The sequence below is a fragment of the Muntiacus reevesi genome, chromosome 8 (assembly GCF_963930625.1).
Source record: "Muntiacus reevesi chromosome 8, mMunRee1.1, whole genome shotgun sequence".
In the NCBI taxonomy this organism is placed as follows: domain Eukaryota; kingdom Metazoa; phylum Chordata; class Mammalia; order Artiodactyla; family Cervidae; genus Muntiacus; species Muntiacus reevesi.
The window spans coordinates 37,341,348-37,365,598 of NC_089256.1; the positions used below are offsets into that span (position 1 = coordinate 37,341,348).

At 40.5% G+C, this 24,251-nt stretch overlaps 1 protein-coding gene, 1 long non-coding RNA gene and 1 other non-coding gene across 7 annotated transcripts in view; 2 read left to right on the forward strand and 1 right to left on the reverse strand.

Moving 5' to 3' along the window:
• Positions 1 to 24,251, forward strand: part of SIDT1 (SID1 transmembrane family member 1) — a 99,717-nt gene that overhangs the window by 55,633 nt on the left and 19,833 nt on the right. For all 5 annotated transcript variants that reach the window (XM_065943658.1, XM_065943659.1, XM_065943657.1 and 2 more), the window contains 8 exons: positions 8,819 to 8,862; positions 16,389 to 16,460; positions 17,791 to 17,936; positions 18,712 to 18,785; positions 19,799 to 19,865; positions 21,546 to 21,619; positions 23,027 to 23,150; positions 23,349 to 23,466. In XM_065943658.1, coding sequence (XP_065799730.1) covers positions 8,819 to 8,862; positions 16,389 to 16,460; positions 17,791 to 17,936; positions 18,712 to 18,785; positions 19,799 to 19,865; positions 21,546 to 21,619; positions 23,027 to 23,150; positions 23,349 to 23,466 — 719 coding nt within the window. The remainder of the gene's footprint in view (positions 1 to 8,818; positions 8,863 to 16,388; positions 16,461 to 17,790; positions 17,937 to 18,711; positions 18,786 to 19,798; positions 19,866 to 21,545; positions 21,620 to 23,026; positions 23,151 to 23,348; positions 23,467 to 24,251) is intronic.
• Positions 1 to 24,251, reverse strand: part of LOC136173762 (uncharacterized) — a 38,828-nt gene that overhangs the window by 3,179 nt on the left and 11,398 nt on the right. The window contains exons 2-3 of the long non-coding RNA XR_010664281.1: positions 8,615 to 8,750; positions 5,052 to 5,315 (exon numbers count right to left, since the gene is read on the reverse strand). This is a non-coding gene — a long non-coding RNA (uncharacterized lncRNA). The remainder of the gene's footprint in view (positions 1 to 5,051; positions 5,316 to 8,614; positions 8,751 to 24,251) is intronic.
• LOC136173835 (U6 spliceosomal RNA) lies at positions 7,168 to 7,274 on the forward strand. Its single transcript, XR_010664314.1, has one exon. It is a non-coding gene; the product is annotated as a U6 spliceosomal RNA (small nuclear RNA).

Here is a 24,251-nt window from a genome sequence, read left to right on the forward strand (position 1 = left end):
CTAGTCTACAAGCAAATACACCTGGAAAGTATATATACATTAACTGGTTATCAGCTCAATTAATTGATTAGATCATAACCACTAACATAGAACAAGTACTTGCTCTATGCCAGGCACTGCACTGGGCCTTCTAAGTAGATTCTCATCTAAATCTCAACAACAGTAAATACTAGTATTATGATTATTATTTGACAGTTAAGAACACTGAGGTATTGAGAGGTTTAGTAATTTGACCAAGAATTCACAGCCACTAAATGAAGGAGATGGGATTAGAACCTAGGCAGTCTGGCTGGATCATTGAAAAAGCAAGAGAGTTCCAGAAAAACATCTATTTCTGTTTTATTGACTATGCCAAAGCCTTTGACTTTGGATTACAATAAACTGCGGAAAATTCTGAAAGAGATGGGAATACCAGACCACCTGACCTGCCTCTTGAGAAACCTGTATGCAGGTCAGGAAGCAACAGTTAGAACTGGACATGGAACAACAGACTGGTTCCAAATAGGAAAAGGAGTACGTCAAGGCTGTATATTGTCCCCGTGCTTATTTAACTTATATGCAAAGTACATCATGAGAAATGCTGGGCTGGAAGGAGCACAAGCTGGAATCAAGATTGCCGGGAGAAATATCAATAACCTCAGATATGCAGATGGCACCACTCTTATGGCAGAAAGTGAAGAGGAACTGAAGAACCTCTTGATGAAAGTGAAAGAGGAGAGTGAAAAAGTTGGCTTAAAGCTCAATATTCAGAAAACTAAGATCATGGCATCTGGTCCCATCATTTCATGGCAAATAGATGGGGAAACAATGGGAACAATGTGAGACTTTATTTTCTTGGGCTCCAAAATCACTGCAGATGGTGATTGCAGCCATGAAATTAAAAGACGCTTACTCCTTGGAAGGAAAGTTATGACCAACCTAGACAGCATATTAAAAAGCAGAGACATTACTTTGCCAACAGAGGTCTGTCTAGTCAAGGCTATGGTTTTTCCAGTGGTCATGTATGGATGTGAGAGTTGGGCTATAAAGAAAGCTGAGCGCCAAAGAATTGATGCTTTTGAACTGTGGTGTTGGAGAAGACTCTTGAGAGTTCCCTGGACTGCAAGGAGATCCAACCAGTTCATCCTAAAGGAGATCAGTCCTGGGTGTTCATTGGAAGGACTGATGTTGAAGCTGAAACTCCAATACTTTGGCCACCTGATGCGAAGAGCTGACTCATTGGAAAAGACCCTGACTCTGGGAAAGATTGAGGGCAGAAGGAGAAGGGAACGACAAAGGATGAGATGGTTGGATGGCATCACCGACTCAATGGACATAGGCTTGGGTGGACTCCAGGAGCTGGTGATGGACAGGGAGGCCTGGTGAGCTGTGGTTCATGGGGTCACAAAGAGTCGGACAGGACTGAGCGACTGAACTGAACTGAACTGAACTGAGTTTGGCTCCAGAGTCTTAGCTCTTAAAGCAAGCTGGTCAATATGGGACTGGAGTGGGCAGGGCATGTGAGGGAAGGCAGTCCTGATTAAGGAGACCAGATCCAAAACCTGGCACCCCAGCATGGATTCAATTGAAAAAGGGTCCAAAAAGCTGCCAACTTTGATTCAGATGAGTTTTAGTGTCATGGAAAAAGAAGTTCATCTTTTCTGCCTCTACCACTGTCTCTACCACTAATGTTTTAGATTTTAGAAAATAGGATTTTACCTCTTTAGTTACCTAGCAGAAATAATCAACACTAAGACAGAGAGAAAAATTAAGTTAATAACTGGATATCAATCTCTCTAAAGCTGTTATGCAGCCTGCTGAAGTGAGCACAGTTTTTAAAAGTTGCGGCCTAAAGCTCTATTGAAACCTCTGGCCGCCCCAGATTACTGTGCTACAGTCAACTGTACAAAAATAGAATCTTTCCAAATACAGGCAAACTGAAAATAGAGATCTGGAGACATAAGAACTACTTGACATCCAACTAGGGAAACAGAATGAGAGAAAATGCTAACAGAAATCTTCCTTCATTGAACTGAGCAGAAATCACAAAGTTTTCTACAAAAGCAAGTGAAGCCAGTCCTGGAGCAGAATACCATTTGTTTGTTGAGCCTCCTGTTCCTTATTACCAATACCTGTAGTGTTTGCAGCACATGCTATTGCTATGAGATGAGGGTGAAAACACTGATTAGAGACATGGCTCCTGTCCTCAAGGAGCTCAGAATCCAAAGTGTTTTTATGCTTTTTTCTGTTTTTTTCTTTTCTCTTTTAATGTTTTTTTTTTGGCTCAACTCCATTCCCCTCCCACCTCCGAGCTGCAGTTCACTTAACAAGTATTTATGGAGCCCCTGCAATGATACTCTGAGTCAAGCACTGACTGCATCCATGTCTTTCATTTCTTCCTCTCAGTCACCCTGCCAGACATTGAATTCAAACTGCATAATACTGATTACTTGTCCTTCTGTTGATTCCTGTATTAATTATCTGTTACCACAATAACACTGCATAAAAATCAACCATAAAAACTCCAATGGCATACAGCAATACATATTTATATTTGCTCATAAATCTATGGGTCAGCTGGATGATTCTACCAATTTGAACTCTGGACTAGGCTCAGGGGCTTCCCAGGTGGCGCTAGTGGTAAAGAACCTGCCTGCAATGCAGGAGATACAAGAGATGTGGATTCGATCCCTGGGTTGGAAAGATCCCCTGGAGGAGAGGGTGGCAACCCACTCCAGTATTCGTGCCTGGAGAATCCCATGGACAGAGAAGCCTGGCGGTCTACAGTCCATAATAGGATCACACAAGAATCGGACACGACTGAGTGACTTAGCATGCACACATGCACTAGGTTTCAGAGATCTCAGCTGGGGTGGTCATAATGTGAAATTATTGGACAGGTTAGAGAAGCACTGACCCTTCCAGACCGGCCTCAGCTGTACTTTGCCCCTCATCCTCCAGCAGGCAAGCCCTGGTTTATTGTATCTCCAAGAGAAATTGCACAAAAATGCAGGGCTTCCTTAAGGTGTACGCTTTAAAGAGATACAATATCACTTCCCCCTTGGTGTCCTTGGTCAAATCAAGTGATGAACCCAGTCCAGACACAAGAGGTGAAGATACAGACTGCATTTTTGATTGAATGGGCTGAATACAAGATGAAGTGTAGCCATTTTTCAACCAACCTAGAATAGTTCTTATTTACTCTTTTTTCTTTCATTCATTATATACTGCCTGCCTCACACTAGCTTTGTTAATCACTGAACTCCTCTAGTAAAGAATTTTGTCAGCTCCAAAACCTAGAGCAAATGTGGGTAAAGCCCATTAATACAAACACAGTCATTTTTTATCTGCTCATATAATAGCTTGCTAGTTAATATCACTAAACTTGTTTTTTTTAGAGGGACTTCACTAGAGCTTCATTTGCCAGCTAGACCCATCAGACCCAATTGTAACTGCACTCCTTAATGATATGACTCAACAAATGTTTACTTATCCTTTCCTGGGTGCCAGGCCCTGTCCCAAAGATTAGGGATTCAGTGATGAACAAGACAGTCTAGATCCCTGCTCTAATAGAATTTACATTGTACAAAGGGAAGACAGATAAGCAGGCAAGCAATTAATAAAAAAAATAACTTCAGCTGGAGAACAAACACATTAATGACTTTATTGAGATGTAATTCATAGACCATAAAATCTACTCCTTTTTAAAAATTCAATGGTTTTAGTATATTCATAGTTGCACAACCATCACCACTATCTAACTTTCATCATCTCTAAAAAGAAACCCTGAGTTTGCCAAAATTATAGGATACAAGATCAAAATACAGAAATCAATTGTATTTCTATACACTAGCAAATATACAATTCAAACATGAAATCAGGAAAATGATCTATTAACAATAGCATCAAAAAAAGTAAAACACTTAAGAAAAGAATTTAACAAATTAAATATAAGACTTGTACATTGAAACCTACAAACATCCTTGAAAGAAATTAAAGAAAACCTAAATATATGAAAAGACATCCTGTATTCATGAATTGAAAGACTTAATACTGTTTAAATGGTATAGTAGAATAGTGGCCCCCAAAAGATGTCCATATTCTAATATTTAGAACCTGTGACTATATTCTTTACATGTCAAAAGAGATTTTACAGTTGTGATAGTTATGGTGGTTATCCTAGATTATCTGTGTAATGTCTAATGTAATTATACATTCTAATGTAATCACAAGGGTCCTTATAAGAGAAAGGCAAGAGAGTCAAAGCAGGAGGAGGTATGATGAGGAAAGGAGAGGTTAGAGTAAGGTATCTGAAGATGGGGAAGGAGCCATGCCTCAAGGAATGAAGGCTACCTCTAGAAGTTGGAAAAGGCAAAGAAGTGGATCCTTCCTTGGAGTTTTCAGAAGGAATACAGTCCTGCTGATATCTTAATGTTAGCCACATAAGACTCATTTTAGAATTGACATCCATAACTGAAAATAATAAATGTGTATTGTTGTAAACCATAATATTGTGATAATTTGTTATAGCAGCAATATAAACTAAAAGATGTGGCAATATTCCTCTAACTGGTCTACAGATTCAACACAATTCCTATGAAAGTTCCAGCTGACTTTCTTCCAAAAATTGATAAACTCATCCTAAAATTCATATGGAAATGCAGGGGATCCCAAATAGGAAAAACAATCATGACAAAAAGAACAAAGACTCTGAACTCCCAATGCAGGGGGCCTGGGTTTGATTCCTTGTCAGGGAACTAGATCCCACATGCCTCAACTAAGAGTTCGCATGCCACAACTAAAACATCCCAGATGTCACAACTAAGAACCAGGGCAGTCAAATAAATAAATATTAAAAAAAAAACCAAAACCCTCTGGCACTGACATAAGAAAAGAAATATAGATCAATGAAACGGAATTGAAAGTTCAGAAATAAACCCTTACATTTATGGTCAGTTGATTTTTGACAAGGATATACCAAGACAATTCAATGAAACAAGAATATTCTTTTCAACAAATAGTACTGAGACACTTAGGCTTCCACATGAAAAAGAATGAACTTGTACGCCTACCTCAGTTCAGTTCGGTTCAGCTGCTCTGTCGTGTCCGACTCTTTACAACCCCTTGGACTGCAGCATGACAGGCCTCCCTGTCCATCGTCAACTCCCAGAGCTTACTTAAATTCATGTCCATTGAGTCAATGATGCCATCCAACCATGTCATCTTCTGTCTTCCCCTTTTCCTCCTGCCTTCAATCTTACCCAGCATCAGGGTCTTTTCAAATGAGTCAGTTCTTCACATCAGGTGGCCAAAGTATTGGAATTTCAGCTTCAGCACTACTCAGAACATACAAAAAAGTAAACTCTAAATAGAACAAAGATCTAAATAAAAGAGTCAAATGTATAAAATTCTTAGAAGAAAACACAGGGGTAAATCTTTGTGGCCTTGGATTAGGTAATAGTTTCTTAGATATGACACCCAAAGTGCAAGTAACAAAAGAAAAAAATAGTCCAAATAAGCTGGACTTCATCAAAATTAAAATGTTTGTATTTTTAAAGACATTATCAAGAAAGTGAAAATACAACACAAAAAAATTGGAAAAAAATGTTTGCAAATCATATATCCATAATAGTCTAGTATCTACAACTATATTAAGAATCCTTCCAACCCAATGATAAAAAGAAAAATATCCCAATTTTAAAAGGGCATTTTTTAATTAAATAGATGTTTCTTCAAAGAAAATATATAAATGGCCAATAAGCATATGAAAAGATGTTTAATATCATTAGCCATCAGGGAAATGCAAGTCAGACTACAATGAGATATCATATTATATCCACTAGGATGGTTACAATAAAAAATTTTACTGGAAAAATAACAAGAGTTGATAATGATGTCAGGGAAATGAGAAACTTCTACATTGCTAGTGGGAATGTAAAATAGTTCCTGCTATCAAGTTGCAGTGGAAAACAGCTTTAAAAAAAAAAAGTTAAACATAGAGTTACCTCATACCAACCACTTCCATTCCTAGATATATACCCAAGAGAATTTAACACATATATCCACACAAAAACTTGCACACAAATATTCATAGGAGTGCTATTCATGATAGCTAAAATGTGGAAATAATCAAAGTGTACATCAAGTATAAACAAATAAACTTGGTATATCCATACAATAGATATGATTATCCAGCCATAAAAAGATTTTCAATGAGTGGTGCTGGGAAAACTGGACAGCTACATGTAAAAGAATGAAATTAGAACATTCTCTAACACTGTACACACACACAAAAAAAACACTATAACAAATCAAACACCTAAATGTAAAGCTGGACACTATAAAACTCAGAGAAAAAAAAAAACTCAGAGTAAAACATAGGCAGAACATCCTTTAACATAAATTGCAGCAATCTATTTTTGATCCACCTCTTAGAGTAATGAAAATAAAAACAAAAATAAACAAACAGGGCCTAATTAAAAGCTTCTGCACAGCAAAGGAAACCCTAAGAAAGACAAAAAGACAACCCAGAGAATGGGAGAAAGTATTTGCAAATGAAGTGACTGAAAAGGGATTAATTCCCAAAATATACAAACAGCTCATGCAGCTCTACGTCCAAAAAATAAATAAATAAATAACCCAATCAAAAAAATGGGCAGAAAATCTAAATAGACATTTCTCCGAAGAAGGCATGGAGATGGCCAGAAAGCACATGAAGAGATGCTCAACATCACTATCAGAGAAATGCAAATCAAAATTACATACAGATATCACCACATACCAATCAGGATGACTATCATCAAAGTTTACAAACAATAGGGAGTTCCCTGCTGGTTCAGTGGTTGAGAATCCACCCTGCAATGCAACTAGGGATCAACACGCATCAAACACCCTGGATATGTGTTTGATCCCTGGTTGGGCAGAAGAGCAACTACTCCCCCACGTCACAATTACTAAGTCCATTCACCTCAGCTAGAGAGTTTGCACTGCAGCAAAAGACCCCAAGTGCTGCAACTAAGACTCCAAGCTGTCAAATGAATATTTTTTTTTTTAAGTTTACAAACAATAAATGCTGAAGACAGTTTGGAGAAAGGGGAACACGTACACTGTTGGTGGGAATGTAAATTGATACAGTCATCATGGAGAACAGTATGCAAGTTCCTTAAGAAACTAAAAATAGAACTACCAGTGCTCACTTGGGCAACACATATACTAAAACTGGAACAATACAGAGAAGATTAGCATGACCCCTGCGCAAGGATGACATGCAAATTCATGAAGTGTTCCATGTTTTTCCTTTTACATTTCTGTCTATACATTCTACTAATTTTTGAGAGTTTGATGTTGAAACGCCAACTAAAAATCTTAATTTATCTACTTTAAGAAATAATTGTAATATATAGTGGAACTATATGTAACTTTGTTCTGTATTTTTGGAGTCTTTTATAAATGTGTTATCATACTTTCATAGTTTAAAAAATAAAGAAGAAAAAATAGAACTACTATATGATCCAGCAATCTCACTCCTCAGCATATATCCAGAGAAAATCATAATCTGAAAGGATATATGCACCCTGATGTTCATTGTAGCACTGTTTACAATAGCCAAGACATGGAGGCAACCTAAGTGTCCATCAACAGAGGAATGGAAAAAGAAGATATGGTGTGGGTGTGTGTGCGCGCGCACATGCACGCGCGTGCGCACGCGCGCACACACACACACACACACACACACACACACACACACACACACACAGGAATATTATTTGGCCATGAAAATGAACAAAATAATGCCATTTGTAGTAACATGGAGGAACCTAGAGATTATCATACTAAGTCAGACAGAGAAAGACAAATATTATATGACATCACTCTTACATGGAATCTCATTTTTTAAAAAGATACAAATGAAACTCATTTACAAAACAAAAACAGACTTACAGATATCAAAAAGAAATTTCTGGTTATAAAGGGGGAAATATAGAGTGGAGAGATAAATCAGGAGCTTGGGATGGACACACACATACTACTATACATAAGATAAATAATCAACAAGGACCTGCTGTATAACAGAGGAAGCTCTACTCAATATTCTGTGATAATCCATATGAGAAAAGAACCTAAAAAAGAATGAATGTATGTATATGTGTAACTGAATCACTTTGCTGTACACCTGAATCTAGTACAACATTATAAATCAACTATACTCCAATAAAATTAAACATTTAAAAAAGACTTACGTATTCATTCATGCTACCACACAGCATTATGCTAAGTGAGAGAAGCCAAAGAGACCACATACAATATAATTCCATTTATACATGAAATATCCAGAATAGGCAATTTTATAGCAGTAAAAAGTACATTAGTGATTCCCCAGGGCAGGGAAAAATAGAGAATGGAGAGTGACTGCTATTGTTTGAGATTTCTTTGAGTGATGATGAAAATGTTCTGGATGTAGAGAAGAGTGATGGTTACCCAACTTTGTGAGTATACTAAAATTGGTTGAATTGTGCACATTAAAGGATGAATTTTACAGCATGCGAATGATCTGAAAATAAATGAACGTGGAAATAAATGGCATGTATGTGCCTAGGTGTGGAATTGCTGGGTCATATTGCATCTCTAGGTTTACCTTTTTGAGGAACTGCCAAATGGTTTTTCAAAGTGGCTGCTCCATTTTACAGTTCTACCAGCAGTGTGTCAGAGTTCCAATTTCTGTACCTCCAAAGGTCCATTTGAGATCCCAGCAGAGAAATCTGCAACAAAGTCTATGGAAACAAACATAAAATGCTTAGGTTTTTGCTGTCTTAGGAACATGTGTATGTCTTGTCTGCAGGTTTCAGAGAAAATCCACTGATGGAAGCTTTGGTTCCAATGATGGTAAGAAAAACCCCTGGTTTCAATTCAAACTGATATCAAGTAAAAGATAACTTTTACTGGTACTTCTGTCTCTTTGACTTCTGTGATTTCCAAATCCTCTGTTGATTTCCATCCCTCCAGAGTAGTCTAATCTGTAGTCTTTCTACAGAAAGCAGAGCTAGTAAGAACCAATCATATAACACGGTATAAGTTTTGGGTGTACAACATGATTCTATACTTGTATAGACTGCAAAATGATCACCACTAGGAATCTAATTAACATCCATCACCACCAGTGAAGTTGCTTAGTCGTGTCCGACTCTTTGCAATCCCATGAACTGTAGCCTACCAGGCTCCTCCATCCATGCAGTTTTCCAGGCAAGAGTACTGGAGTGGGTTGCCATTTCTTTCTCCAGGGGATCTTCCCAACCCAAGGATTGAACCCTGGTCTCCTGCATTGCAGGCAGACGCTTTACCATCTGAGCTACCGGGGAAGCCTAAGATGATCCATCACTACACATAATTTTTTCTTGTGGTGAGAATATTTAAGATCAATTCTTTTAGCAACTTTCAAATATGCAGTACATTATTATTAACTCTAGTCACCATGTTGTACAGGACATCCCCAGGACTTATATTTTAAAACTGGAAGTTGGTACCTTTTATGTATCCTATTTTCTAAAAAGCCTAAATCAGCATGAGTTACTTAGTGTTGACAAGATCAAGAAGGCTCTGAAAATTAGCTCAGAGCTAGAGGTAGGTACCCTTCAGATGGCAAGCAGAAATGGATGAGTGATCCAAAAAATAAATAAATAAAGATGCATCAGTTGGATTCATGCGGCTGCAGGTAACAACAAAGTTTATCTCAAACATACTTAAACAAAAAAGAGTGTCTCTCCTCTCCCTGAAACTTGAGCAAAAAGGTGGACTTCAGGATTCACTGAATCCAGTGGCTCAGGTCCTTTTGCTTGCCATTCCCCTGGTTCTGCTTTTCTCCTAGTGCTGGTGGTGAGGTAGGTCCTCACTGACAATGTCCAGAGGGAAGGACTTTTTCAGAAGCACCTAGAAGTTTCTTTCATGTTTCATTGGCCTAGAATGGATCATATACTTATTTCTAAACCAGTCACTGCAAAGGAATCTATTTACCTAAGATCAGTCAAGCCTGCTTATAGAATTAGGGTTAGGTCATCCTTCTCTAGGATCAGGGTTTCTCAAACTCAACATTTTTGACACTACAGTCAGATGATTCTTTATTGTTGGGAGCTGCCCTGTACATTGTAGGATGTTTAACCACGTTCTTCACCTCAATCTATTAGAATTCAATAATACACTCCCTCCTTGTGACAATAGAAAATATTCCCAGACATTGTCAAATGTCCTTTTGGGAGCAAAATGTTCCCCCTACTCCTACCCCCAACTGAGAATCACTGACTTAAAAATGTGGGCTCCCAGGCACAAGTGAGAAGACAGGAACAAAATCCTAGCTTAGTTAGAAAATAGGAATGTTCATGCCAAAGGGCTTTGAAATTAGGAGGAAGTAAGGAACCTTTGTCGGAGGAGGCAATGGCACCCCACTCCAGTACTCTTGCCTGGAAAATCTCATGGACGGAGGAGCCTGGTAGGCTGTAGTCCATGGGATTATGAAGAGTCAGACATGACTGAGCGACTTCACTTTCACTTTTCACTTTTATGCATTGGAGAAGGAAATGGCAACCCACTCCAGTGTTCTTGCTTGGAGAATCCCAGGGACGGGGTCGCACAGAGTCGGACACGGCTGAAGTGACTTAGCAATAGCAAGGAACCTTTGTGCGCTTCCCATGTGGCGCTAGAGGTAAAGAACCTGCCTGCTGATGCAAGAGATATGGGTTCCATCCCTGGATCAGGAAGATCCCCTGGAGGAGGCATGGCAATCCACTCCAGTATTCTTGCCTGAAGAATCCCACAGACAGTGGAGTCTGGTGGGCTACAGTCCGTAGGGTCACAAAGAGTCAGACACAACTGAAGCGACTGAGCACACATGCACGAAAAGGACCTTTGTCATGCGGAGAGGCTATGGGGAAAGACACCACATGACCACTGGTGAGACAAGACTCAGGTGCTGCAAAAAAGAGCAGAGAAGACAATCTCCATCCGAGGAAAGAACCAGTTAGTGACTCTTAATCGTAGGAAGCAGATCACTGAGAAACCAGTCTGGAGCAAGAGACAAAAGCAAGTGAGGGATTTTACCTGTAGTCTAATGTGGGAGATTCAGGGGAGGAAATTCTGGAGAAGCGCAAGGATACAGAATGGTCAGGATCAGTGTGCCCACAGGCGCTACAGGAAGTTTAACTGAGCTCAGAGATACAGGTAGTGCCCTGGGGGCTAGAGCCTAGAAAAAAATGCTAGGAGCAGAGTCTGAAAGAGGGGATCCCACTAGACTTGGCCTGCTGGCTGCCTCAATCAATGTGGAGGAAGACATCAGAGGAACTGGGCCTGATGCTTTCACCTTAGGTGTGCCTGAGGTGGAGGATATGGAGCCAGGTCCCTACAATTCGCCAAATGGTTGGCAGCTCTTAATTATCGCACAGAGTCGGACACGACTGAAGCGGCTTAGCAGCAGCAGCAGAATGGCTGCATTTGGAAAATCTGTTAGCTCCCCTGCTTTTGTTTTTCATTGATTTGTTCTGCAGTTTAAAAGTCTTATTTGAAAAATGTTGACACTGGCTTCAACTGAACTAAAAAAGCAAAAGAATTTCTTTCATACTTCATGGGAAGAAGAAGGAGATAAGACCCTGGAGCCCAGATGAAGTGGAAATAGTGTTTGTAAAGAGCAATTTCAGGCGAGAAGGTGTGTAATTACTGTGGTATGACTGGATGGATCCCATATTCTCCATTGTCACTTAAGACAGGGGCCTCTCTGGTAATCTGAGGGGCACCAGGCAAGCCTCTGTGTTCTAGAAACATTTCCTTCAAGGACAAAGGAGCCTGGCAGGCTACAGTCCATGGGTCACAGAGAGTCAGACACGACTGAGCAACTATCATTCTCTCACTCAGGGACTCTGTCAGTGGAGAAACCCTACACTTCACATCACCGTTAAAGAGCCTGTACAGAAATTCAGTTACCACCTCAAAAGAGAGACAGACGAAGCACAACTCACAGGCCTCTGGGACACATGAGCTGTCATCATGATGCTGCGTGCAGCCTAAGAAGGGGGTACTTTCTCAAGTAGGGGAGCTGGACAAACCTGACTAGTCTGTAGACTGAGGAACCAAATGACCAATCAGATCCTTCCCTGGATGGAGCTATTACTGAATCAGCCTCCCAGCAGACAGCAGGGTCCGGAAGGGAGAAAACAAGCAGTGTGCTGAGTGCAGACGATTCGGGAAACACAAGCCATCCTCAGAATCTGTGGTAACGGGTCTCAGGTTCTAGTATTGACTCTCCGATCGATTCCAAATTTCCTTGATTTTGCTTGCCTGTTTTTTTCTTCTAGAGGAATTTTACTTTTACATCCTTGAAAAGATGAGTGGCCTTCCTTATTTTCTCCTCAACTTTTTACATACTAATACAACATGACACCAGTTGGAATAGGTAGCCAACTGGCATAAAAATGAAACCTTACAGCAGCTCATTCACATCACTTCCAACTCCTTCTTAGCTTCCAACCTTCTAAGGCTAGAGATAGAAGCATGCAGGACAGTTATAAATGTGAAGACCCTGAAAGAGTCAAGCCTGCTCAAAAAGAAATGAAGTTTTTCTCCTCACATGGAGCAATTAATATAAAAGGCAGGCAAGCAAGCATATCCTATTCTAAGTTAGCAAAGCAGACAGATGGCAAAGGGCTCACGTGTAAAGAAAAACATACCAGAACAAGTTTCCTCATTAAGATGAGCGCATTCACAACTTTATATGTTTGCTTATTCCCAGCCAGAACATCTCAGTCTGTCCTATAAACTGGTATATTGTGTTTAATTCTGCTTTCTATATACCATATAGTTAAACAGAAATATGGCTTGCCTTCTGGGAGCATCAATCACATTTGAAATTTGGGAGGCAGTGCTTTGGTTGTTGCATTTCTAGACATTAGAAAAGTTAACAGAATATTGTTACCCCATGTTGGCCAATCTCCTATTTAATTGTGCATATAAAAGTGCACAGATTTGGAACAATTGTACTTCATATGAAAATTCTGATGCTCTTGTCCATCACAGAACTGTTGGTGTTGTGGTTGCTTTGGAGTGCAAGGGACTGGGGACTATACTGAAACCAGGTCCTGCTCAACTGTGAGCCAGAGTAGAGTGCAGAAATCATCCAAGTCTGAACAAACTTACACAGCTGGCTTCTTCTTTTTAGTGAAGTTGTTGCCTAACAAAACAGTGATTGTTTTTGTTTGCACTCTTGCTTTGATTTTAGTTTTCGCTTTTTTTTTTTTTTTGCCTCTTTTGATCACATACACAAAAACCCTTTGCCTCCCACAGACCACTTCAACCCCCTGCCACAGTGGAACACAAGCATTATCCTACACATTTATCTCTTTCCCATACCAGAGGGCTTCCTAGGAACGGAAAAGACCCGAAATTCTGCAGTTTATGATTTTAGTATCATTTTCACTATTTTCACATGTAATATTTTTTTAAAGTACACTATAAACAAGGACCTAAGTTAATGATTAAAAGAAGGGAATTTAGGCTTGAAAAGAGAAAAATGTGAAAGATACTAAGGGAAATGTGAAAGTTACATCACCTAAGGAAGAGACCAGAATGATGGTTTCTTTGAGAGTCGCCTGCCTCTCTCCCCACACACACACACAATGACCTTGATAAAAAGAATACACTACAAGGAATTACAGGCGAACAGCAGCAGCCCATCTAAAAAACAAATATTGTGCTTAGGTACTTTTTTTTTATGAGTGGAAATGCAGATGTGCCTCAATTCCTTGTCTCTTTTGAAAAATGAGCACTATAAAAGCAACACACTCACTGCCAGTTATTCATATGTTAAAGGAAAATCCCTTCTTTTTTTTTCAATTAAGAAGATAAATTTTAACTGAGATCAGTGCAATGAACCATTATCTATCCACTATCTAAGTGATTCGGGACAAATGACTTGATCTGTGAGTGCCTCCTTTTTGTCATCTTTAAAATGGTGATAGTAATAGTACCCATGTCACAAGGTTATTGAAAAATTAAAAAGAATGAATTCTTGGAAAGAACTTAAAAGAGTGTCTGACACACACTACTGTCACTACTGCTGCCTAATGTTTATCAAAAACTGTGTGTCAGACACTCTACGTTAGGCAGCAGTAGTGACAGTAGTTGTAGCAGTAGCAGCCGCAGCAAGACTATAGAAGCCTTAGTAGCAGTACTAGCAGTGGTGGTAATAGTGGTAATAGTACTTGTTACCCTCAATAGTGGCAGCAGCAAAGCGCTCTGCCCAAATACAGCCAAATCTGTCCTTGGCCAAAGAGAGTCAGTCAAACTGTACATGGCATCTTCCCATAATACTCTTACTGTGCTCAAAAGATTTAATCTCTCACTCTTAAGAGTCTGAAAGTAATCTGTTTCTTTGCCTTGAAGTTGGATGAAAAGCACAGATGGTGTTGATACCATGTTACATATTTATGGGTAAGCCCAAGAAAAGCCAAGGAACATCTACTATCTCTAAATAGTAAGAACTATATCAAGGAGTCCCAAGCCTAGGAACAATGCCAAGGTCCATTGTGAGAGTCCTGGGAATTGCCTTGCCTGCCAGGAATGTTGCATTAGCCAGAGGCCTTGCTGTCCAACTGAGCTGGCTCTTGGCTAGGCTACCAAAAGGAGGGAGGAAATTGAGTCTCCAAGGCTATTGATTTGTTCACTGGCTAAATGTTTTCAACTTAGGATTTAATTATTTTTCTCCATGGAGGAAAGGAATAGGCCCACAAGGAGTAAAAACATGATGAAGCCTACAGATTGGCTCCCCAAACTATGAATGTTTTTACTGTCCACCAGTGGGAATAAAGTTTGAAAGCTGGATGAAAAGAACTGATTGTGACAAACAATTAATTGTCTGAGGCTTTTGGTTCTTTTACATGTGTTGCATACTGTAGCATTAATGTAAAGAATAACAGATGATCTTTTCAAAGAAGAAATGGAAATATATTTGCAATGAGGATATAGAATATCTTACATGTCTTCACTGAAAATAGATTTCTCTGCAAAAGTACAAGACACTGACTAGTTAACTCACAGACTTCTTCACCTGTAGTGTGATACAAGCAATCTCACCTCTCAGGAAGAAGACACATGATGGAAATTCCCACCAGCCTGACAATATCCCAGATCCTGACAAAGCTTAGGAGGCAGCAGAGGAATGTTCTCTGGTGTCTTCACAGATGATTGTAGCCCCCGGAAATATTGTGGCACTAAGTCAGAGTCAGAGAAACGGCGTAGATGCCTGCATCCTTGTTTCTGTTCTTTTATTCAGTTCCTCCTAATTCTCATAAGTGGATAAACTCAATGGGATAGCATCTTTTCAAATAACCAGTGAGAAGCTTAGGAGGCAGTTTTCTCTGGGGCTTTCCAAACCTCACTGGAGTAGTTTGAGGAGCACCATCTTAGAAATATTTCTCTCTCACTGCCAACAGCCATTTGACAACAGACACACCTATTATATCTCTGAAAAAAAGTGAAAATGTTTACCACTCAGTCGTGTCCAACTCTTTGCGACCCCATGGACTGCAGCCTGCCAGGGCCTTCTGTCCTTGGGATTTCCCAGGCAAGCATACTGGAATGGGTTGCCATTCCCTTCTCCAGAGGAATCTTCCTGACCCAGTGATCGAACCCAAGTCTCCTGCATTGCAGGTGGATCCTTTACTGTCTGAGCCACCAGGGAAGTCCATTCCATCTCTGCGTTATGACCCAAATAACCCATATTCCTGTACATAGTTCACTCTTGTTTGTTCCAAGGAGTGCAGTAATTTCTTTCCTGTCAGGGCTAATCCTGCCTATAGTTAGGGTACTGCTAATGGCTGTGACAAATAAACCTCTGAATTACAGTGCCTTAATCATAGAAATTTATTTCTGGTGTTTGTGTTCAGTGGTGACCTTTCTCACAGTGATTCCAGGACCCACACTCCTTGTGATTCTGCAATACTGTTAGGCAGGAATCAGCAACATTTCTTTTCTGGAAAGTGCCAAATAGTAAATATTTCAGGCTCTGCAGGCCATGGAGTCTCTGTCAACTGCTTCTCTTTGCCTTGGTAGCTAAAAGTAACCATAGCCAGACTCAAATGAGTGGTTGTGTTCTGGTAGAGCCTTATATACACTTAAAATCTAAAATTTCACCTGTCATAAAATAGTATTGCTTTTCTGATTTTCCTCCAACCATTTAAAAAAATTTAAAACCATTTCTAGTTTAAGGGTCATGCAGGAACGGGTGGTGAACTACATTTGGCCTCCATACCATAAAATTGACCTGAAGACTCCTTATATTCGAGTGAAAAGAAAATCAAACTATTTAAAGTTGTGTCCTTTCATTCTAGCAACTAGACACAAAGTGTTTGCCTCTTTGTTTTTCTTTTTAACAGGCTCTGGAAATATGTCGGTGTCAAATCCCATTGCTGCCAGTACCCCTGAAGGGAGCAATTACGGGGCAATAGGTATTTTTACAATGAGTCCATTCATGGAAGTGTCTCCTGATTCTCCCAAGAATAGGATGCAAGTGGCCTTCCAGCCACTAATAACTGTGAAAGTGGGCAAGGCGGTCATTGTATAAGGTTAATTGACTGGGTGATCTGGAGGTTTCCTTCCAGCTTTTTTTCTGGTTCTATTGATCTGTTTCTTGAGTCTGCTAGCCACATTCAAGCAGAATTTTCTGTACCATTGCTGTCAACTCCTGTGGGGTTTTTTTCATACCCAGCCTGAGTTTAGGGTGTGGAAAATGCATCAAGGGTCTGATGTCAGGGAGCCCAACATCAATTGACCCATTGTTTCATCCTCAGGTTTCAGTGGAGTAAGGGCACTCAGAAGATGAGGCTGTGCAGCAGGTGAACATGACTGAAGCCTAGCAATCCTCCATTTGGGCTAACTTCATAATTGAACCTGCTCACTAACACCCAGTCATTCATATGGCAACCCTCAGGCTGGTTAAGTGGCCTTACGGGGACAGAATTCTGATCCCTGTCCTGTTAGCATTGGAGGGCATTGATGCTTCCACATACTTCTATGATGCTTACAGGTCTATGAATGGTATGCTTTAAGCTGTCAGTATAGAGGGGCTGGGAATCCTGTATTCCTGCCCTGTTATTCTGTAACTTTGAGAAGCATGTGGGCTCAGTGCTGGAGGCTTATTTCTGGCTCTGCAAGAATAGGGTTTTTTTTTTTTGTTTTTTTCTTTAACCATCTGAACAGAAGAAATAAAAGTGGAAGGTAGGCTTGGCTCATGTGCTCATTAAGCTGCACAAATTCCCATCTGCTCTCGGAAACATTCACAGGAGCACAAGTATTCTTCCTGAGAATGTGGTTTCCATTATATAATCACAGATACAGCATGTGGGGGATTTCAGTGTACAAATACCTTATCCATGAGAAATGTATAGCTGCTGGATATGTGGGTACTTACATATACATGTGGTAGATGCTATACATAAGTTCATGCATGTGTATGTTTATATATTTATGTTCATGTTTCAAAATATGAAACATGAAATATAAGCATATTATCTCTGCATCTAAAGAGTTAATAGAGCAGATGCCTTTATATTTTGTATTTAGCCCTAGAAACAGGTGATTTAAATATAAAAATAGGAGACAAGGAAAATCAGAAGTCCATTGAGGAAGAATTGAGAGAACACGTGTTGTGGGTAAGGAGTTGGTTTTTACCAACATAACGTGTCCTAGAGTGAGTCAGCACTGTGCTTTTTGCAAAGAGAGATGGGTTCCACGGGTTCTTCTCAGCTTGGGAAGGCAGAAGAGTCTCCTCTGTTTCAGATGAGTCAAGCTCCAGTCCTGGCAGGCAAATGTCCTCCTCTGATGGTAGACAGCCATGCCAGTCAGACACTGACAGCTCTGTGGAGGAAAGTGACTTTGACACCATGCCAGACATTGAGAGCGATAAGAACATCATCCGCACCAAGGTACCTCTCTCTGCCTGGCCATACCCTCCAGAGGACAGAAAGTTCAGGAGTCAAATACAACTTCAACAATGCCTCAATTGCCTTTATATATTTATATTTATATATATATATATTTTTGTTGTTGTTTTTCTTCAGGGGAAGTCAAATTTCTCAGGGGGCTTTTTAGATAAAGCTTAACTACCTACTAAAAGCAATACTCAGTTAATTAACACTCCTTTCTGGAGGGAAAAAGTGACAGCAGTATAGAGAACAGAGCACTAAAATGCTCACGGATCTGAAGTGGCTGATTATGGACAAAAATGAGGAAGGGTTCCAACCAGGTGGAAGAAAAGATTCCACTTAAGGGTGTACTTGGAAAAATTCCCTGGTTCCAGACATAAAATGCTTCAGGAGTAAAAGCTCATTTCTTTCTGACTCATATGTATCAGACTATGTTGTATCCAGTAAGCGGCATGAAGGTGAATGGCATGGCTTCAAATCTGTAATTCAAGAATCACACAGTGGGCATCTCTGAAAACTGGGAAATCAATTCTTGAGATTTAAGAAGCATTCAAGATTCCCAATGGGTTTCTCACATCAGCCAGTTTCCCTAAAGCCAAGGGAAATACTAAGATTTTTAAAGGCATCCTAGGAAAAGCAAAATTACGAGAAAAGTCTTGTTTAATAATTTTAATCCCTAATGAGGGATTAAACTGAAATGTGTAAAGCTCTTCTTTGTATTTTATGCAAGAAATCCAAGTACAGTTTTGCATTCTCTTTTTACTTGGCATCCCAGGTGTTCCTTTACCTGTCAGATCTGTCCAGGAAGGACCGAAGAATTGTCAGCAAAAAGTATAAGATTTATTTTTGGTGAGTAGATGACAAGAAGGACTATGGCTCTCTTTAGTAAAATTAAAATTTTCTTTGTAAAAGCCACAGTGACTTATGTAATTCATATAAGTGACCAAATCACAGGTTTCGGTGTTTACTGAGACACACATATAGGTGTTTAAAGGGTTTAAGCCACAATGCATAGGAGAAACAAACAAAACACAATCAAAAGCAACCAGTCCTAAGCGAAATACATACAAAGTATAAATAAGAACAGTGGTGGAATCCCGTGTTTTTAGGGACACACTAAATCCTCTTCCAGGAAGATACCAAAACCATCTTCCAGGAGGCATGTTAAACTGGAACCATTCCCTCTTCTCTCACCAGGACTTACCCTTAGGAGAGCCAGTGATTTCTGGGATGAGACTCCTAGAGCACCTCAGGGTAGCTAGAAATCACTCTGAGGCAAGATGATACCATCAGCCAATGATAAATAGACCTGCGATAAATAGACCACACAGAGGCAGCCTTCTTCCAGGCAGAAAGCCTGAGGTGCCTGGCTGGGTCCCCTCTTTTCCCTCAGAAACCCCCGACTGACAGTGGGACAACTCCCCTCATTCTTTTCTCTGGAAGGATGACCTTTTATTTGGACATGGATGCTAGAGGGAAACAAGAGCCAGCCAGTGGGGGTCACATGGAACTCCATAGCATAGTGGGACCAGCGTTTTGGAACTAAGAGGTAGCTAAGAGAGCCACATTCCCTTCATGTGATCCATCACCCATTACCTACTCTCTGATCATTTTTAATCTAATGATATCCTAAAGAGATAGGCCTTTATTGATAGTTTCGTTAAATCAGAAGTATTATTTACCCTGTTATGCAAATGGTTGTATGAGAGGAAGTTTGGAGAAATAGGAACCATGTAATCAGTTTCTAATCACTTTTGTGAGTTAAGTAGGCAGTTATGGGTGGAAAGATTGAAAAAATAAAAGAGCAAAAATTCCATTGTTAATTTGGAAATAACCATTTCTGGTTCCTTTTGTCTGTGTAGGAACATCATTACCATTGCTGTGTTTTATGCACTGCCTGTGATCCAACTGGTTATCACCTACCAAACAGTAAGTGTTGCCTCAAACCCCCGAATCTCAGCTTTCATACAACAGAGAAAGATCTTTGCTATAATTTACAGAGAAAGGTATAAAGAGCTCTGTCCAAGAATTAATTTCCCATTTGGATCCCCACAGGATTTCTCCATTGGGTCATCTTTAACTGAGCTTTATATCTAGTTCCCCAATGTTTTATCACAGACCTCTTGTATCACTTTGTCTACCAATCTGAAATTATTACCTTGCACTCATTTAATCTTGGTATCTATCAGCTATGTCTATTGTTTAACCAGTCTGAACTTTTGATCATCGTGGGATGATGGGTAAAGTTCCAGACTAAAACAAAGAAACCTGATATCTAATTTAGCCGGTGTCCCGGCTGTAAAAATATTTTACAGTATTTTTTGTAAAAGTAAGAACAGCTTCACTAATAAAATATTAAAAGAAAAGGAAATATAAAATAAATAATAAACAAACAAAGGACTTTCCTAGTGGCACAGTGGGTAGAAATCCACCTGCCAATGCAAGGGACATGAGTTTGATCCCTGGTGTGGGAAGATCCCACATGCCACAGAATAACTAAGCTTGTGTGCCACAACTTCTGAGCCTGTGCTCTAGAGCCCATGCTCCACAACAAGGGAAGCTACCACAATGAGCAGCCCACGCACCACAAGTAGAGAGTAGCCCCCACTAGCTGCAACTAGAGAAAGCCCACATGCAGCAACAAAGACCCTTTGCAATGAAGAATAAATAAATAGATTTTGCAAAGGCAATCAAGAATTAAAACAAAAACAATAATTAAAACAGCTTAAGAATCCCCACTGCACCCCACGTTTGATCTTGTCTAGGATCAAAGACACATGAAAAAGCCCATTTAGAATAGCACTAGGTTAAAGGTATTTCTAATACAATGGCTCTCAAATTTTGTTGTGTGTTCAAATTATCTGTGAGATTTTTTTAAATACCAGTGTCCAAGCTGTACCCCACAGCAGTTAGATCAGAGTGGAATCAGGATCAATAATTGATGAAACTCCTTGTGATTCCAATATACACCCGCATTTGAGAGTCAACAGTTTAATAATATTTCACCAATTCCATACTTAATACGTGATGAGGACAAGGAATTTATAAGGTTTGAGCACCACGATTTATACTCTAAATATTCTCTGAATACTTTGGGGCTCTGTCAGAAGATACAGCTATCGTGTGGTCTAGGAAGGTTCTTAACGATAGTGATAATATGGAAAACTGACGACATATCTCCTTTTGTCCACCTGCCCTGTGGTTTTCAATTCAATGCAAAGGATGGGACAGCTGTTTACACTCCCAGGATTCATCTAGAAAATAGGATGTACTGTTTCAGTCCTGATAGCCAGGCCCCAATGTTAGCATCCTTTCAGAATCCTTTTACAATGAGAACAAAGGAAATGTTTTCAGTTGAATTCTGCCTTGCTACATAATGAGGGACACAGAATATTTCAGTTCAAAGCAAGATGGTAGCATTTAAAGGAAATGTGTCTGTACCGTGTAAAGGCTGGAGATAATGACTCATCCCCTGTTGAGAAGGAGCACTGGTTACACTGTAAATCTCTGACAGTTGATCACTGCGAGCACTGGGGTCTGCTTTCTGTGATTTCAGGCTCAGGGGATGGAGGCAGACAGCATCTCCTCTTCTCGCTCTTGCTTTTACAGGTTGTCAATGTCACTGGCAACCAGGATATCTGCTACTATAACTTCCTCTGTGCTCACCCCTTGAGTGTCTTGAGGTAAGCCCAGTCCTCTGGTTGCCCATGAGGCAATGAGAGATGCCTTTTTGTGTAATGTGGTGTGGAATGTGTATTTTAAAAAAATACTAGAAACAATTGTGGGAAACTACCTCAATCAAAAAGTAAGTGTAGTTGCTTAGTCATGTCTGACTCTTTGGGACACCATGGACTATAGCCCGCCAGACTCCTCTGTCCATGGAATTTCCCAGGCAAGAATACTAGAGTGGGCTTGCCATTTTTTTATTCAGGGGATCTTCCCTACCCAGGATTGAACCTGGGTCTTCTGCATTTCAGACAGATTTGTTACCATGTGAGCCGCCAGGGAAGCCCTAATCAAGGGTAAACAGGAATGAAATCAAGGATTTGAGACCAGGTTTTCCTCTCCCACTCCTGTATGGCAGGGGAGGAGCTCAGGAAACAGCCCTAAGAATAATCTGCTAAGGAGAAGGTGGGACGTGTTTGAAACTATCAGGTCCCTAGCTGTGATGACCCTTGTCTATGGGCATGAGCTGCAAATACATTCAATCCACTAAACAACCTCATGAGATAGATATGATTATTATTACCACTGTTTTTTTTAATTTAGTAGTTTTATTGCTATTTTTAAGGAGATTATTTTTAATTATTATTATCATTAAAAAATTATTTTCTTGGCTGCACTGCACAGCATTGGGATCTTAGTTCCCTGGCCAGGGATCAAACCCATGCCCCCTGCATTGGCAGTGTGGAGCCTTAACCACTGGATCACCAGAGAAGTCTCATTACCCCCATTTTTAGATAAAGATATTAAGGCTTAGTTAGAAAGGCAAGGACTCACAGAAGCTTCCTCAACTGTGAGTGATGTTGGGCCTCATAGCTGGACCTGTTGCTCCCAAGGCTGTGCTCCATCCTCCAGAACATGGTGAAGTGGAAAGAGGGATTTTCCTGACAATTGGGAACCTGGCTTCTTCATCCAGAATGAACTAGTCTCAGTTTTCTGAAAGAAATCTGCTGACTGTGACCAGTTGATACTTATCCTGAAATTCACAGTTACAGAGCTGAATATTGACATACAACATGAGTCCATGTATTTGAATTCACTCTTGCAGCTAGCTGAATGGCCCAGCTGCCCATCTGCAGAATAGCTCTCTTTCCTAGGATTCATTCCCTGCCAGTGCCATCGGGACAAGAGAGGATCAATGGGTGTTAGGGAGGCTGAATAGGCATTCCTGGGAGGAAATGGACACTTTATCACAGGCTAAGCAAAGCATCCTAACATGGAGTTAGGACAAAGATGCTCTCTGATGATTTTCAGTCCCAAAGTCTCATGGAAAGTTTATTGGTAGAAAACACTCGCTCCTCCATGCCTTCGTTCATTCTCTGAAGCTCTCAGATGCCTTGACTCCCTCACTGTCTCTATCTCCTTAGTGCCTTCAACAACATTCTCAGTAACCTGGGCCATGTGCTCCTGGGCTGCCTCTTCCTGCTGATAGTCTTGCACCGGGACATTCTCCATCGAAGAGCTCTAGAAGCCAAGGATATCTTTGCCATGGTGAGTAGAGAGCAGGTAGAGGGAGATGGGAGCTAGGAAGGGTTATGGTTCCAAGCAGGATCTACAAGTAGGAGGGATATCTGATGTGATGATGGATCACGTGTAAAGGACCACACAGGGCGAGAGCATGGGTGCCGGGTTCAGTGGCAAAATCACTAATGAGGATCTTCCCACTGACCATGCTTCCTGCTTTTTCAGGAGTACGGGATTCCCAAACACTTCGGTCTCTTCTATGCCATGGGCATTGCACTGATGATGGAAGGGGTGCTCAGTGCTTGTTACCACGTCTGCCCCAATTACTCCAACTTCCAGTTCGGTAATCACAATTTATATCAGCTACACAGATCTGAGGTATAGGAGTCTTATCCTGGGACTCTCTCAAAAATGCCAATCTCGTAATTGCAAGGATTAAATGACATTTACGTGTACTGAAGTGATCAGAGGGTACCTCGCCGCAGGGCATGATTTTCCCACATTGTATTATTTTTTCTCCCTGACCACATTTTATCGACTAGAAAGCACTGAACACTGAGTATTGATCTCATGACTAGGTCTGCAGGTAGGCAGTGGGTTAAGTGTCAGGCAGCAGGTCATGTAGATCTACCAACAAGGCATCTAGAAATCTCCCTCAATGTAGCTTGGCTTAACTTAGCAGTTTGCCTGCTGTGGGTTGAAAGTAATAAAAAAAAAAATCCAACTCTAATCGGATTAAATAACCAGTACATTTATCAGCACAAATCCAGCAGTGGCCCTGGCTCCACTGCTCTGTGACCACCCCCCTTGGCTGCACCCAGACTGCATGCTAGTCTTCTCAGGCTGTGTTTCCTCCTGTTGGCAAAAATAGCTACATTGGGTCTTTGCTTCCTGTCTCCATACCATGATGTCTGGGGGAGGCAGCAAGCTGGCTTCCAGGAGCCATCATTTGAAATCGAGGAAAGTTGTTTTCCCCAGATCCCCCAGATGACAGCCCCTCACTCCTCAGTAACTCACACAGCCCTGAATCCACTTCAGATTCTTTCTGTGTGTGGGTTAGTTTGGGCCGGGATTGCTACACCAATCACCATGTCAAAGGAGGAGAGGTTACCTTTAGACAAGGGAGAA